The sequence below is a fragment of the Charadrius vociferus genome, unplaced genomic scaffold, assembly GCF_000708025.1.
Source record: "Charadrius vociferus isolate BGI_N301 unplaced genomic scaffold, ASM70802v2 scaffold32, whole genome shotgun sequence".
Classification (NCBI taxonomy): Eukaryota; Metazoa; Chordata; class Aves; order Charadriiformes; family Charadriidae; genus Charadrius; species Charadrius vociferus.
Window position 1 is genome coordinate 5,432,119 of NW_009647856.1, and position 14,256 is coordinate 5,446,374.

The window sequence follows — 14,256 nt, forward strand, 5'->3', positions numbered from 1 at the left end:
TTTCCCTCTTTTATCTCTGTTCTTCCTCTTCCTCCACTACCTCTCAGCCAGATCCTTGCAGTTTGTTCTTCTCTTTGTTTCTATTCCACATTCAGAAACTGAACAGCCACTAGGATGAGATTTTCAAAGCACCCAAAGAGCACTGGACATGTCTTTCCTAGAGATTTCAAAGGAATGTGAGTACCTCCCTCTGGCTGGCTTCCTTGAAAATCCTAGGATAACTGACTCCTTTGCAGTCTTTTTGATTTGGCTCTGAGATCTCTTTTTTTTCTTTGGTTTGAGCATTTTCTCCTTTTGCCAAGGGAAAATGATATGATTTTACAGGGGTGGGTAAGTAACCCACAGGTAAGAAGGAAGGAGCCCTACCATGTTATGAGTGGGAAAGGATGGAACTACAAGAGAAAGTGGCCAAAAATAAGAACTAGTTAAGAACATCTTGACATCACCCACACTCATTCTGTCCCTTCTGACTAGGACTCATCAGTTAATGAGTCTCGAATAGCCATATTTATCAATGATAGCTCTTCTAACTCCAGAAGCCATTTCATGCTTTTAGAACCATCGACCCCAGTTTTAGTCCCTTTTCTCATCATGTGTAAATGTGTCATGAGTCACTCCTGGTCAGGTTTACCAAGTTTCAGAGAAGAGTTGCACTCGTTGTGCAAAGAAAAATCTTCTGCACAAAACTCTTTTCAGTCCGCCGACACAGTGCTTAGCTCACTTCACTTCAACAGTTAATGCTGTATGGAGGCAGAGTGCGTATGCGACAGCTCACTGTGCTATCCCCTGCAGGAAAAAAGAAAAAAAAAAAATCTTTCCAAACAACTCTTCTCTCCGAGTACAACATTTCTCTCCATGTCCTTCTTGGTTTATTTTTTATTACCCAGGACACACGTATAAAAAGAAATTCCTGGGTCCTCTGCAGAAATCCTAGATGTTATTCTGACAGTATTCCCTCTTTCTGATGTTCATTTCACAGATGCAATTATTTCTCTGTTCAAACACTGCTTCTCTGGATGTGACAGCTATTGAGTTTGCTGCAAATATTTAGCTATATTTTTCCCAGCTTCATTGCCAAAATTTTCAGGAGAAGAGCAAAGCTAAAAACAATGTTATCTTCTTCTTTTCTCCTGCTAGCAAAAAATGCCAGATGTTTTTATTTGTTTGGTAATGAATTGGTTTTATTTCCTGAGTTACCTTTTGGAAGGCATTTTGTTAAGGAACAATACTCACTAACTAGTAAACAGCCTTCCTAATACCAAAGAGAGAGAAAGCTGATGGAAACCCCTGCTTCAGTCCTGCAATGCCCCAGAAGATTACATGGGATTACAAGCCAGGCTGGGACTCCTGAATAACTTCACTGCCTCTGGCTTAGTTCTTTGCAACTGACCTTTAATGATTAAAAGGACTGCGATGTCAGCATTGCCGATGCATTCCTGGGGTCAGAGCTTGAAGTCCAGCTGAAGCCAAATGAGCATTTTCTGTTGCAGGTGATAACAGCCCCTATGTAGAGACTGTCTTCCGTAGTGCTTATTATGACATCCCTGACATGACAGCCACAGTTTCAAAATTGGCTATGGAGAGAGGACATTCCAGACTGATAAAGGTATTCCAATTCTGGAATCAGCAAGGAACTTAAGCTCTTAATTTCCCTTTGAGAACAAATCAGAGTTTGTAGTGAAGTTTTTTTTTTCTTGGGTCTGAGCTGAGCAGCTGCATTTGCATCACTGAGGTCTCCCCCTTCCAAATACTCCCAAACTATGTAAGCATGTCAGCAGTGCCCAAATTGAGTCACACCGGGTCACACTGTCCCAGAGGTGAGAGCCATGCCTTTGAGCCTACTGAATCCCAAGAGGACAGTGAAAGTTATGGTGGAGCCCATCTCTTCAGTGCTGTTCATATTTACTGCCAGTGATGCAATCTGGCAGCACTGTAGGCTGGCAGCAGGCTGGGCTGTATCTACAGAGCCACAATATAGATGGAAATAATTATTTCTATTTATTCTACTTATTTCTATTTATTGGATTCTTATTGGACCACATCTGGAATACTATGTCTAGCTTTGCATCCCCCAACAAAAGAAAGATTTCATAAATACAGAGATGACTGTGGTGAGGAAAGTCTGGAGCATGTACCCTACTAGAAGAGGTTGAGGTGTGTTTAGCCTGGAGAAGAGAAGGTTTGGTGGGAACCTAATATCACTTTTTCAGTATGTACAGGTCCGTTCTCAAGAACACAAAGCAAGTGTCTTTACTGAGATGCATGACAAGAGGATAGAAGAAAATGGTTATAAATTGAAAGAAGGGAGGCTCTAACTTGACACAAAATGTACAAGCCAGGAGCTGGGAGCATGGGGAGGGTGCACAGGCCAGTGCATAACCAATGTTTCTTTCCTGCCTCTCTAAAATACCACCTTCTGCCATAATTTTGGTAAAATATGTTTAAATTTAAGAAAAAAAAAATCAAATAAGCAAAAAATAAAAATTATTTATTGGAACAAATGCTTTAGCCATAGTTTGACCTGCAACTGCCCAAATAATAGCAAAAAGCCCACACCATAGATTACCATCATTTAGGAACTAGATACAACATACACTGGCAGCAGCACATATTTCTTCAAAGCAAGAGCTCAGCCCCTGTGTTATAGCAATGACCTAGACATTAGGAAATCCTTGGGACCTGGCTTTGCCATGGTCTTGCTGTGGGAATCTGGACAAGCAGTGTATCCTCAGGAATAGAATGACTTTCTCAGGAGACCAAAGGCAGTGACTGAGTCTCTGTTGGGACAGACTGCAGTTCAGAGAGACGGGGATTTCTCCAGTTTCTCAACAGAGACAAACCTCCTTTACCTCAACCCCATTCTGCTCAGCAGCTTAATTTACTGTCTGTTCAAAACAGCCACAGGAGCTCCTGGCTGTCTCAAAGGAGCTCTGTGCAATTAGATTCATTAAGCCGTGTTAAGTGCCATGAGATTCTCACGTGGTAGAATTTTAGAAGTGCAGAGAGCACTGTCATCTAACAAGATGCCTCTTCTGTCCAACAAATGTGTGATACACACTTGTGTATTGTGTTGAAGAAACCCTATCTGTTATAACACTTTGAGGTTGTTGGGGGTTTTTTTCCCCCAAGTGTTTCCTGTGCTCCCCAGCCCTGTACACATTCAAACAACTGATGTAACAAACTCTGCACTGTTAAGAAGGGAATTTTCAATCAAAACACCAGAATAAATCTTACTGCCAGCAAGGAAAGTCCTACGGACGAGAGGCAAAATGCCTAATGGGATTCAATAGATCCATATATGAGTTTCTGAGACTTATAAGTGTTACTTCCCTGACCCCATCTATCATCAAGAGTCTTGAATGGCCAGAAATATACTCAGAAACCAGATTCCCACATTTGATGGCTGTACCTAATTCACTGCTCCTTGCAGAAAGGTATTAGGAAGCCATTTTCAGTGTTATAAACTAGATTGGCAATTTCCCAGAAGTATTCGCACCGTCCCTGATGCACAGAGAAGTAGAGGTGACAGATGGGGCTCCAGCGCCGTGACAGGGACATCAGTCTCCTCTGGCACTGCCCTGGCCACTCTGTTCGCAGGATTTGCTGGTGCAGTCTGTCCCTACGGAGGGACACGGCTCACACTGGCCTTTCTGCCATGCTCATGTTGGGTGGCTCCTAATGAATCCCCCTCCATCCCAGCAGCTGGGTGAGAGCCAGGTTCACTGGGGAAGCGGGCACTTTAGCACAGGACAGTGGCTACACTAATGAACCCAGCAGCGTGAGGGCAAAGAAAGGTTTTCCGTCATGCTGGAAGCTGACTATACCGACAGACTTTTGTTCACAGCAAGCTGTGCAAAGTGGTCGGTTTAGGGTTGCAGCAACGGCACATCCAGCCTTATTTTCAAAGGTGCTAAGCATCTGCAAAACCCACTGGTTTTGACAGCAAAAAAAAACAGGCTACTACTGCTACTTAAGTGCCAACATATGGATTTCAGGCTCTAATTGCATGCACCGGGGCTTGATTAAATTGCTGCCTGGAGCTTTGCCAGAATGGATTATTTCACTTGGCAAAAGCTGGATCTATGCTGCAATTTTGAAGCTGCAGCCCACAGTCCAAGGCAGCACCGAGCTACGGTGTGGGTCTGCCTCGGGTGGTTCACTCTCAGCGCACGTAACACTGGTTCACATTGCACTGTCCTCTGCTGCACTGAGACACTGCAGAATAGACGTGGCCTTAGATATCAGCTCCTCTCCAGAATCTGTTACCTCTGCCCTTATCTTGTTGCTCATTTAATCGGGGTCTGATTTTCACCAGACATTCCAGCATGGAAATGGCTGGAAAAAGGGACCCTTCTGAAACTGGCTGCACCAGCTAAGTGCCTGAGACCTGAGCTCTTTTGAAATATGAGTCCTTAAAATCAAGATGTTGCAATATTCCAGAAAATTCCCAACGTCACAATTTCCAGAATAGTGTTCTGGTCTGAACTAATAACAGATAGAACTTTACTGATAGAACTTCCATGATCAGTCGCAGTTCTTAGGCACGTTTGGGTCACTATTGTCTATGATGACTTTCTTACATTTTGTAATTTTTGGTCTATGAAAAAACTGCCATCTGGACAGCTTTGCAGTGAAGAGCGTTAACAGCAAACAATGTTGTTGCAGGAAAGTGTTCTTCTCCCCATAGCAGGGGAAACAGAATTGCAGGGATTTTGCAGGGACACCAGAAGTATAGCGACCTCCAAGGCTCAGGGCTCCCTTGGAAAATGGGATTCTTTTTCCCTGCATATGGATACTTCTGCTGCTTAGAATGAAAGAAAGAAAAAAAAAAAATAGAAAAGCTGTTATATTTGTTAGGAGTATCCTTCCGTGAGCTGAAGGCTCAATTACACACTGAATGGCACTATTTTAGCTAGAAAATGGAGTTCTTTTTTAGCCGATTTAGGGGGTGAATGCAGAATTATATATGTGCATATCCTTATTATGGTTTAGTTCAAATAAAATAGTTCCTGCTAGAATAAACTGAGACAAGAACAGCCATTCCAGCCCACACAGTTCTGCAAGAAATGTTCCAGAATAGCTACATGGAGGACATTCTTGTTGCCAAATCAAAGTGCTTTTTTTGAGTGAGGACATGTGAACCAAACCATGTGGATATGTGGGCTTGTAATCAAAAGTCACAAAGCCACAATGCTCAAAGCATCCATTGAACCTTGGTAACAAAACAAGCCCCTCAGCCCACTTTGTTGCTTTAAAGCTGTTCGTTTAAATCACCACAATGGAAATTAAATCCCACATTTCCATTATAAGGCATGCTACTACCTAGCAGGGTGGTTAAGGACACATCAGCTCTTTCCTGAGGGACAGTAACTTGCTCAGCCACAGCACTTCCCAGCCATGTGCCAAGACTTATATGCAAAACCAAAAACTGTTAGAATACTCCTTCCAAGCAGAATAAAAGAGGCTTTATTTTGGTTTAAATGAAAGTAAACTACTGTGCGTGGTTTATTTTATGAAGACATGCTTCAGGTGCCCAGATACAGCTGAGGTGCCAGGGCATCCCACCTGCTCTTCCCTGGTGCCCCAGAAGGACAGTAGGACATGGGTCTCCTCAAGTCCCCTGTGTCGATGGTTCAGGTGGTCGTGGAAGGCACTGTGCACGTGTGGTTAGCCAGCAGTCTGGCCCAGACAAGAGATTACACCAGTTTACAGTGGGAAACAAGCCACAGAGAGACACTGCTCCAGTGTCTACATTAAAGAAAAGACAGAATCTAAATCTATAAAATCCCCAGAGATAAGGGTTGCCAATTTTACCAGACTGTCTATTTTGCTATTGACATCTGAGACTTTAAAATTTGCCTTGTTCCACAACATTCTTTTTCAAAACACTCCTTTGCCTTTGAATTCTCCCAGACAAAGTCTGTGGTCAGAGAAACATTTGGGGCAAATGTGAAAAATTAATTGATTGAGCAATTTTTAATAAGTTTCCCTTAGGAATCTCAAGTGCATTATTACTTTTCAGATGGTTATGTCAGGCTGTACTCCAAAAGTAGCTTTAAGTTTAATTTACTGGACAAAACTTCCACTCACCAAGAGCAGAATGCCAAAGTCTTCCCTTTGTCATTTAAGAAGCAATCACAGGAAAAAAAATGCCATAACCTTTCCTCATTTCTTCCCAGATATTCTCAGGAGCTGCACTTCTATGAGAGTAAGAGAGTCAATTTGGGAATATTTAAGCAAGGTACACAGCAACATATGAAAAAAAACCCACACAAAACAGGACTTTGGACAACATAAATCACACAAGAAGGGCAATTAGAGATTATTAAAAGTTTTTATTACCTATGAAAACCTGTAGGTCAACATGACATTGTGCAGCACCAGAGGAGTACTAACATGCAACAAATAGGCCATCTCAGGAGGACTCCAGTTGGAACAGCTCAGATAAATGAGTTTAAAAGTAAAAAGTAGAAGTGGGGACTCAGAGCTTGAATAAGTGGGGTCAGAAAGTTCTATGAAAGGCCTCTACCTGTATATCTGTGATATTTGCATAAAAAAGAAACTTATGTCTTGTTGGTACATTTGGTTATCAAACACAATGAGTCTTGGAGAAGATGAATCACACTATGAAAAGGAAAGGCATGAAAATCCCCAGATCTTAGTCAGGAGCACAGGCTGAGGCTGAAGTGCATTGTCCATTCATGTCAAATTCTCTGTTGGTTTAAACAGACCCAGTTTCACAGAAATAAATGGTCCATTACAGTCCCAGTAGGATCCTGGAATTAACTGGGCAGCAGAACAGCTATTCTGCACATGCACAATGCAGTTTTCTCACCGGAATGTGTTATCAGCCTCCTCTATCACCACCCTTAATCTGTGATTGTCAGAAACCTCTTATAAAAAACACTGTTTATGCTTCTCCCTAGATTTTTCTGTTCAGTTTTATAAATACCACCTCTGTGTTTTCCCTCTTCTCTCTAGGTGGCAAATTTGCTCAGACTCTTCCAGATCCCCCAGATAAGCTACGCTTCCACCAGTGCCAAACTGAGCGACAAATCCCGCTACGACTATTTTGCGCGGACAGTGCCCCCTGACTTCTACCAAGCGAAAGCCATGGCCGAAATCTTACGGTACTTCAACTGGACTTACGTGTCAACGGTTGCTTCAGAAGGAGACTACGGGGAGACAGGGATCGAAGCCTTTGAGCAGGAAGCTCGCCTCCGCAACATCTGCATCGCCACCTCCGAGAAAGTGGGCCGGTCCAACATCAGGAAGTCCTATGACGGCGTGATCAGAGAGCTGCTCCAGAAGCCCAATGCCAGAGTGGTGGTGCTCTTCATGCGAGGCGATGACTCTCGGGAGCTCATTGCAGCTGCCAACCGCTTCAACGTTTCCTTTACCTGGATTGCCAGCGATGGATGGGGGGCACAAGAGAGTATTGTCAAAGGCAATGAGCACATAGCTTCTGGGGCAATAACCTTGGAACTTGCTTCCCATCCGGTTAAAGAGTTTGACAAGTATTTCCAAAGCCTCAGCCCTTACAATAACAGACGCAACCCCTGGTTCAAGGACTTCTGGGAACAAAAATTCCAGTGTAATCTCCAGAACCGAAAACCACATAAAAAGGCTTGTGACAAGCACTTCACCATCAACAGTTCCAACTATGAGCAAGAATCCAAGATCATGTTTGTTGTGAATGCTGTGTATGCAATGGCCCACGCCTTGCATAAAATGCAGCGGACTCTGTGTCCAAACACCACCAAACTCTGTGATGCCATGAAGCATCTGGATGGCAGGAAGCTGTACAAAGATTATCTCCTGAAAGTAAACTTTACAGGTAATAACTTCTTTTTTGGTACATACAGTATGCCACTGTAATTAATTAAATGTTTATCAATCACAGTAAGAGCCAGCTGAATTCCCAGCAGCGCCTATTATCAAAGTTCAGATCAGGGTGGTAACCAGGCAAGGCCACTCCTGTCACAGGAGGGGACAAAGAAGAAGGGCAGGGAGCGTGGTGAGAACCCTAAAAAAAACCCCAAGCTTGGTGCTCCTCCTGTTTCCAGCAGAAGGAAGTGGTGGAGGTGGCAACAGCTGCTCTTGGAAATGTTACCTACTTCCACATACCAACTTCCATTTCGTTCACAGCCAGTTTGGCTTCAGCTGGGCATGTCTGGAGGCCAACGGTCATTTCACCACCTGCTACACGAGGCAACCGCCTGCTATGCTTATGCCAAGACTTGGCCTTCTTTTCCTTGGTTTTTTTTTTTTTTTTTATGAATTTACAAAATAACTGGACCCTGGTCAACAGCTAATGTCCTTAATAGTAAAGCAATAATTCCTGCCATAGAACCAGATCAGTATAAAATATTTCAATATGTGGGATAGTGCCATTACCTACGCTGCAGATCTTTAGGCTTGATGACAAAGTATAAAAAGCGATATTAAACATGTGCAGGAGGGTTGTGGAGAGACAGTGGGTGATCTGGCAATGATATAAGCAAACTTCATGGGGACTGGCTGCACAGCACATGACATCTCTTTGTTTTTACCATCACATATGGCTGAGTTTAGGTTTGTTACTAACATTACACCATAGCAAGACTTAAATAGGTCCACAGGGGAAACAAGTGAAGTGTAGGGTACCGTGTCTTTTTGTTGTTACATGTCTAACTCTCCTGAAGCATCTAGGTTGAGCTTGAGTTTCTATGTATTATTAAACTGATATTCTCAGCTGACCGAGTTGATAGTAAGAAAACATCACGCTGTGCTTTGTATGAGAAGTAGCTCCAAGAGGAATTGAAGGATAAATATGTGTGTGATACAACATGTTCAGTCCCAGGAGACCCTCAATAATGGTACAACATTAATAACACTGGAAACTATGTGAAACTGTCAGATTGGAGCTTGAATTTTTCCCTTCTTCAGAGGTCTTCTCAGCATTTGATTCAGACAATCTCTAGATACTACCTACTACATCCCTAGAGCTTCTCTCACTCCCAGTGGGGTATGGCTGGCGTACTTTCTAAAGTACATGTAGACATACCTCCCAGCGCATGCTGCAGAGCTCCTTAGGACGCCTGGTTTCCCAGCATCCTGTTAGCTGACTTGTTTAGAGCACATCAGGGCTTCCCGCAGCCCACATGGCTGGATTTCTTTACCATGGAAATCAAGGAGGGGCAGATGGGACTGGTCATATCCTACATCTTAACTCATCCCCCAGGACATGACACAGGAGGACCCAGGAACTTGGGCATGTTCTGGTAATATTGGTTCAGTCATAAAGAAATAATAATGGTGTCAACGAGAACAGCTGGAAGTTGAGATGCTTCAGAACCTTCACCTGAGTGTTGCATGCAATGCAACTGAAGCAACATGCCTGGCCCGAGCAACACGATGCTTGTGCACCTTGTGCTGTCTGGTCTCCTCCTAAAGACTGCTGCATCAGTAAGGAGAGTCACATATCATGACATATATAGATGCATAGGCAAGGTATCTATATCATATGTCACACTGTAATTGCATTTGATTTATTTATAAATTTCATGTGTTACAGACAATAGCACAAGATGGAATAAATCAACCTTTTAGACTTTAAACCAATGGAAAATAGGAACCATCATTTCTCCTCCCTCTCCACACAGTACTTAGTGCACAGAAACTATTTCCTCATTTGTCTACATTTATTCTTAGAGATACCTGAATGTCTTGAAACTGTTGAAATCAAAAGGTTTTAGGAGCACAGCACTTCCCAGAAGCTGGGTCCTGGCAGACTGACCACAAGGGATGGCAGTGGTGCACAATGTGCTTCTGTCCCTGCTAGGGAGACACTTCAGGACAGTAACAGCTTACCCAAACTAGTAGGCAGTTCAGTAATTTAAACGTCAATTATTTTGAAACTTTTGTGACATTCCAGGTATTTTTATGGGCTTAAATGCATACAGTCTTAATAGAGTCCAGCTTTAGTCTGTCACTAAACAATCTTGGTTCCAGTACATGATTCCTATTCATTTTTCTAGGGTGCAGAGATTTTTTGAGCACCCAAGCATTTTTCCACTCAGCATTTAGACATACAGTCAAAATAACCACAATTTTCTTTGACCAAAACTCCAAGAAAATTTTCACTTACATACAGGCAGAAAAATTCACATTCAGTTTGATTGAAATATCTTTTATAATTTTTATGAATTGAAAGTTGAAGCTGTTCAAGCTGAAAAAAAAAGAAACAATTCAAAGCCTGTCATTTTGCAATTTTGAAAACAGAAGGCTCTTTTTTGAACCAAATTTATTGGTTTTAAAATCAACATGGAAATCTTTGAAACTCTGAAGAGCTTTATTTTCAGTTAATTTTCATTTCCAATTTGAAGCATTAAAAAAACTGTCAAGTTCTTTTCCAACGGCTTTGTTCCGTATGTATTGTTACCAACTTACAGCATGATTTGCTCATCTCCTGCTTCTTTGTTATCAGTTCTTCCATTTTAATGTGAATGTATATTTTAATGTCAGTGATTTTTTTAAGCAGGTAAGAGATTTTTATGTAGTGAGAGAATCAGCAAATCTCCCATGCCGCCTTCTTTTCAGAAAGGTGTGAAATTTTAATACATACAAGCCTTGTCATTGATTTCTATGGGACCAAGAATTCACCTTTGCTCTTTTCTGGTTAAAGAAAGTCTCTGGGTGTGTTGTTAATACAATGTCTACCACTGTGTGGTAGATTTGATCAGTGATGTTCTCATATTTCCAACCCCAAATGTGAGAACGTATCCCCAGGACAGGGAGAGAGGATGGCATGGAAGCTACCAGCCCATCAGCTACACTGCAGCCATGTCAGGTTCTGAATTTTCTCTCTTCTTTAGCCTAGGTAGGGATCCACACCCACCAAAAGGAAGCAGGCAAGAAAGAGAACAACAGTGATAACCATATTCACACACACAAACAGCTATTTAAGCAACGCCTCCTCTGCTGAAAGGCAGAGGTACAAACAGATGAGCGCTGCATGCGCAAACCTGCAGCTTGCCATGGAAGAAACCCGACAAAAGGCCCTGAATGTATTCTCTGAGTTTCCAGGAACAGGTGGTGGTGCATTTCAAATGGTGCACCACTCTGAGTAAATGATAGGGTGCATTTATATGACTGGTGTGGGACTGTGCAATTTTAGACATTTACCCTACACACCTGAATTATCTTTGGTTAGTCTATGATTACAGTTAATGGAGGGGACCAGCACGTACAGACAGTGGTTCAGCCCACGTGAGATATGATTTGCCCCTACATCTCTTGCTATTGACTACAGATGGAGCATAAAGCAACTAAGATTCTCACTTACCGTTTAGCTGAAAGTCTGAAGTGAAACTCTCAGGCACACCAATAGTGGCATCTGTAGGGAGACACTCAGGGACCAGCCAACAGCGGGGTTGAAGCAGAGGACTGGCCAGGATTTGTGCACTCTCACGTTGCCACTGCTGCTGACATGCTGTGTGACAGGTATTTTATTAATATCTCTGGGGTCCTACTTATTTTTCCTTTTTTCATTAAATTGAAATAACTCCACAGAACTACAGTGTGGCATGAAGGCAGGGTGAGATTTCATTCCTTATTGTCTGTGAGGTACACCAAGCACGCAATTTTCTTGCATGTCAGTAAGATGTATATGACAAATATCGTGATATCCTGAATCTTTTCAGTAAAGGAGAAAAGAGACATCTATTCCTGATTCCCGCTTCCAGCAGCAGTATCTGAGAATGCAAAGCCCACCTGCTAGATAAACACACACACTCCATCTCAGTGCTTGTTTGGCCTTTCAAAGAGATACAGGCTGGTTCATCTTCTTGATCTTCCCATCCTCTACATTCCCTCCTGAGGGCACAAGTGCAGCACTTGATGTTCTGAATTATGATGCTCTTCTGCTGATAAAGGCACTGGTTCAAGAGGCTGCTAGCTTGTATTACCAGAACAACAAAGAAGTGCCAAACAGAAGTAGAGGGCTCCATGGGAGAGAGCACAGAGTAAACTGAACTTCTCTCCAGCACCCACCTATGGCTTGGTGGAGGGCAGCTTGTGGAGGGAACTCTTGGGAGGGATGAAGCCCAACATGAGGCAGAGATCCAGATAGTCCAGAGAGCCTCCAGCCCTCAGAGGCATGGAGGGGCCAGTGCGGCAACCAGCTCCGCTAACTCTTCTAGCACCTTTAAGCCACCAGGATGACACAGAAAAGCAGAGTTATCATTGCCCACAGTGCTATTGCAAGCCTCACAACATTTGACATGTGCCAGGACAGTGAACTTTAGCGTGGGCAGTGTAAAAGGGGTGTCCAGGATTTGGGAGAAGTGGCAGGGTCCTGCACAGCTGTGCCCCACGTGCTGTTCCTCTGGGGTGTTGGGCTCCAGGTTGGCCAGGGGTGAGCAAGGGCAGCAATGACATTCAAGGACCAACTCCATCTGGCCCAGGGTTGCTTTTCCCACTGCACAGTCAGCAGGGCTGACGGTATCACAGGACTGACTGCCATGAGTCTGGCGTGGGAATGTGTGGCCAGAGGGAGGATGGATTTAGGGGTGTATGCATGTCCACCTGTCTTCTGCAGCTTCCTGAATCTCCACAGTAAATGGCAGGAGGAATGTGGCTAAACTAGTAACCCTGGAAAACAGATCATCAAAATTTTTAAGCAACACATACGTTTATAGTACTCAGTGACTTTTCCTGCCCCTTTCTTCCTCCACAGCTACAAGAGTCACTCTCATGTTCTTCCCTGTATATAAGGTCAGAAATCCAGATCTTCTACAGCAAAGCCTATATCATCAAACCGAGCTTATACTGGGCAAAATCCTCTCTTGTGGCAAAACAGAATGACTACCCAAAATGAGAAAAGGATTGTAAGTCAGGTCTGATTTGTCCCCTTTCATCCACTCAACTTTATGACAGAACTGCCTGGTCCTAAGTTTCTGTGTGGTTTATTTTCTTTCTTTTCTTCCTTCCCAATCTGCCCCAGTCAACACTCAAATAATATGAAATGGAAACACAAGCTCTTCTTCTCATTTACTTCTGAACACTAGTGGCTTTCGTGGTTGAAGCATATTTTCATGGACCATTTCCATCGTAACTGCTCCATCCGAGTAGGGAAGAGCTTAAAAGCCCTGGTCTACAACGGGCAGATGCCACCTCACTTCTGAGCACAGCAGCATTGTATGGTCCCTGCTCTGTGATTTAGCCATAAATATTTCCTGTCAAAAGCCCACTTCGAAGCTCAGTGTCCTGCCAGGCTTGCATGGAACACAGACCAACAAATGACACATCTGCTATCACAAGCAGATTAGGGATGCAGAAACTTCAAAGGCCAGGGTGTACCAGTCAGTAAACGTGCAGGCTACTGCTAGAGCTCATACCCCAGGCTCTGCAGCAGATGGCCCTTCTACTCTGCCATTCACCCAATGAGCTCCTACTCATCAGATCAGATCCTGTTTGCCTTCAGCACTCAAAGAGTCAGCTGCAAGATCCTGCTGGCCTTTCTTGTGATGCTTATTTGTAAAATAAACCAGAACACTGCTTTCAGCTGAAGGTAAAACTTTCATGGGCAGGAGGCATCTAATACCTTGTTAATCATAAAAGTTTTAAAAGTATAATACATGATGGATTTGTACCCAATAAAACTAAGAAAATACAAGGTGAATTCCCTAAGACAGTCTTTAAATATATATGCGAAAAAGATGTCTAGGATTCATTGGAAAAATTACTGCCCTTTTCCTGGGACCACAAATGTGTCATAGCATTTAAAACCCTGAAAGCAGCTATGGGACAGACTCTGAAAATGCACTTGAGACTTGCTGTTTCAGAGCAGGTGAGCAGTTGAATCTGTGCGGTATTTTCTCATATTTCTCTCTATATTAGCGTTACATTGGTATACACACACAGAGCAGTAGTGGGATTTTGACAGCCTGGTTTTCCTGATGACCCCCATTTACTTTCTCCTTCCTCCAGCCTCTTTTCAGACCTAGTTGCTGATGTGGATCTACAGTTCCTTTCCTTTGGGCAAATATACCCCTACAAGAGGTTCCTGGGCAGAAATCTCTGCTTACCCCTTCCTGAAGATTCTAATATGTATATTAATATATGTAGATTTGTATATTTATGTACTTTGCTTATATACATGCATATTTTCATGTATATCTTTAATTATGTATAATATAGATTCATAAAATATAGAATAACGAAGTTAAACAATAAATCTGGTTAGAAGGACCTGCAGGAGGTCTCTAGTCCAAC

At 42.9% G+C, this 14,256-nt stretch overlaps 1 protein-coding gene across 1 annotated transcript in view; it reads left to right on the forward strand.

The window, feature by feature from the left end:
* The window catches only part of GRM3 (glutamate receptor, metabotropic 3), a 49,206-nt gene that overhangs the window by 5,733 nt on the left and 29,217 nt on the right, over positions 1-14,256 (forward strand). The window contains exon 2 of the mRNA XM_009882932.1: positions 6,982-7,837. Coding sequence (XP_009881234.1) covers positions 6,982-7,837 — 856 coding nt within the window. The remainder of the gene's footprint in view (positions 1-6,981; positions 7,838-14,256) is intronic.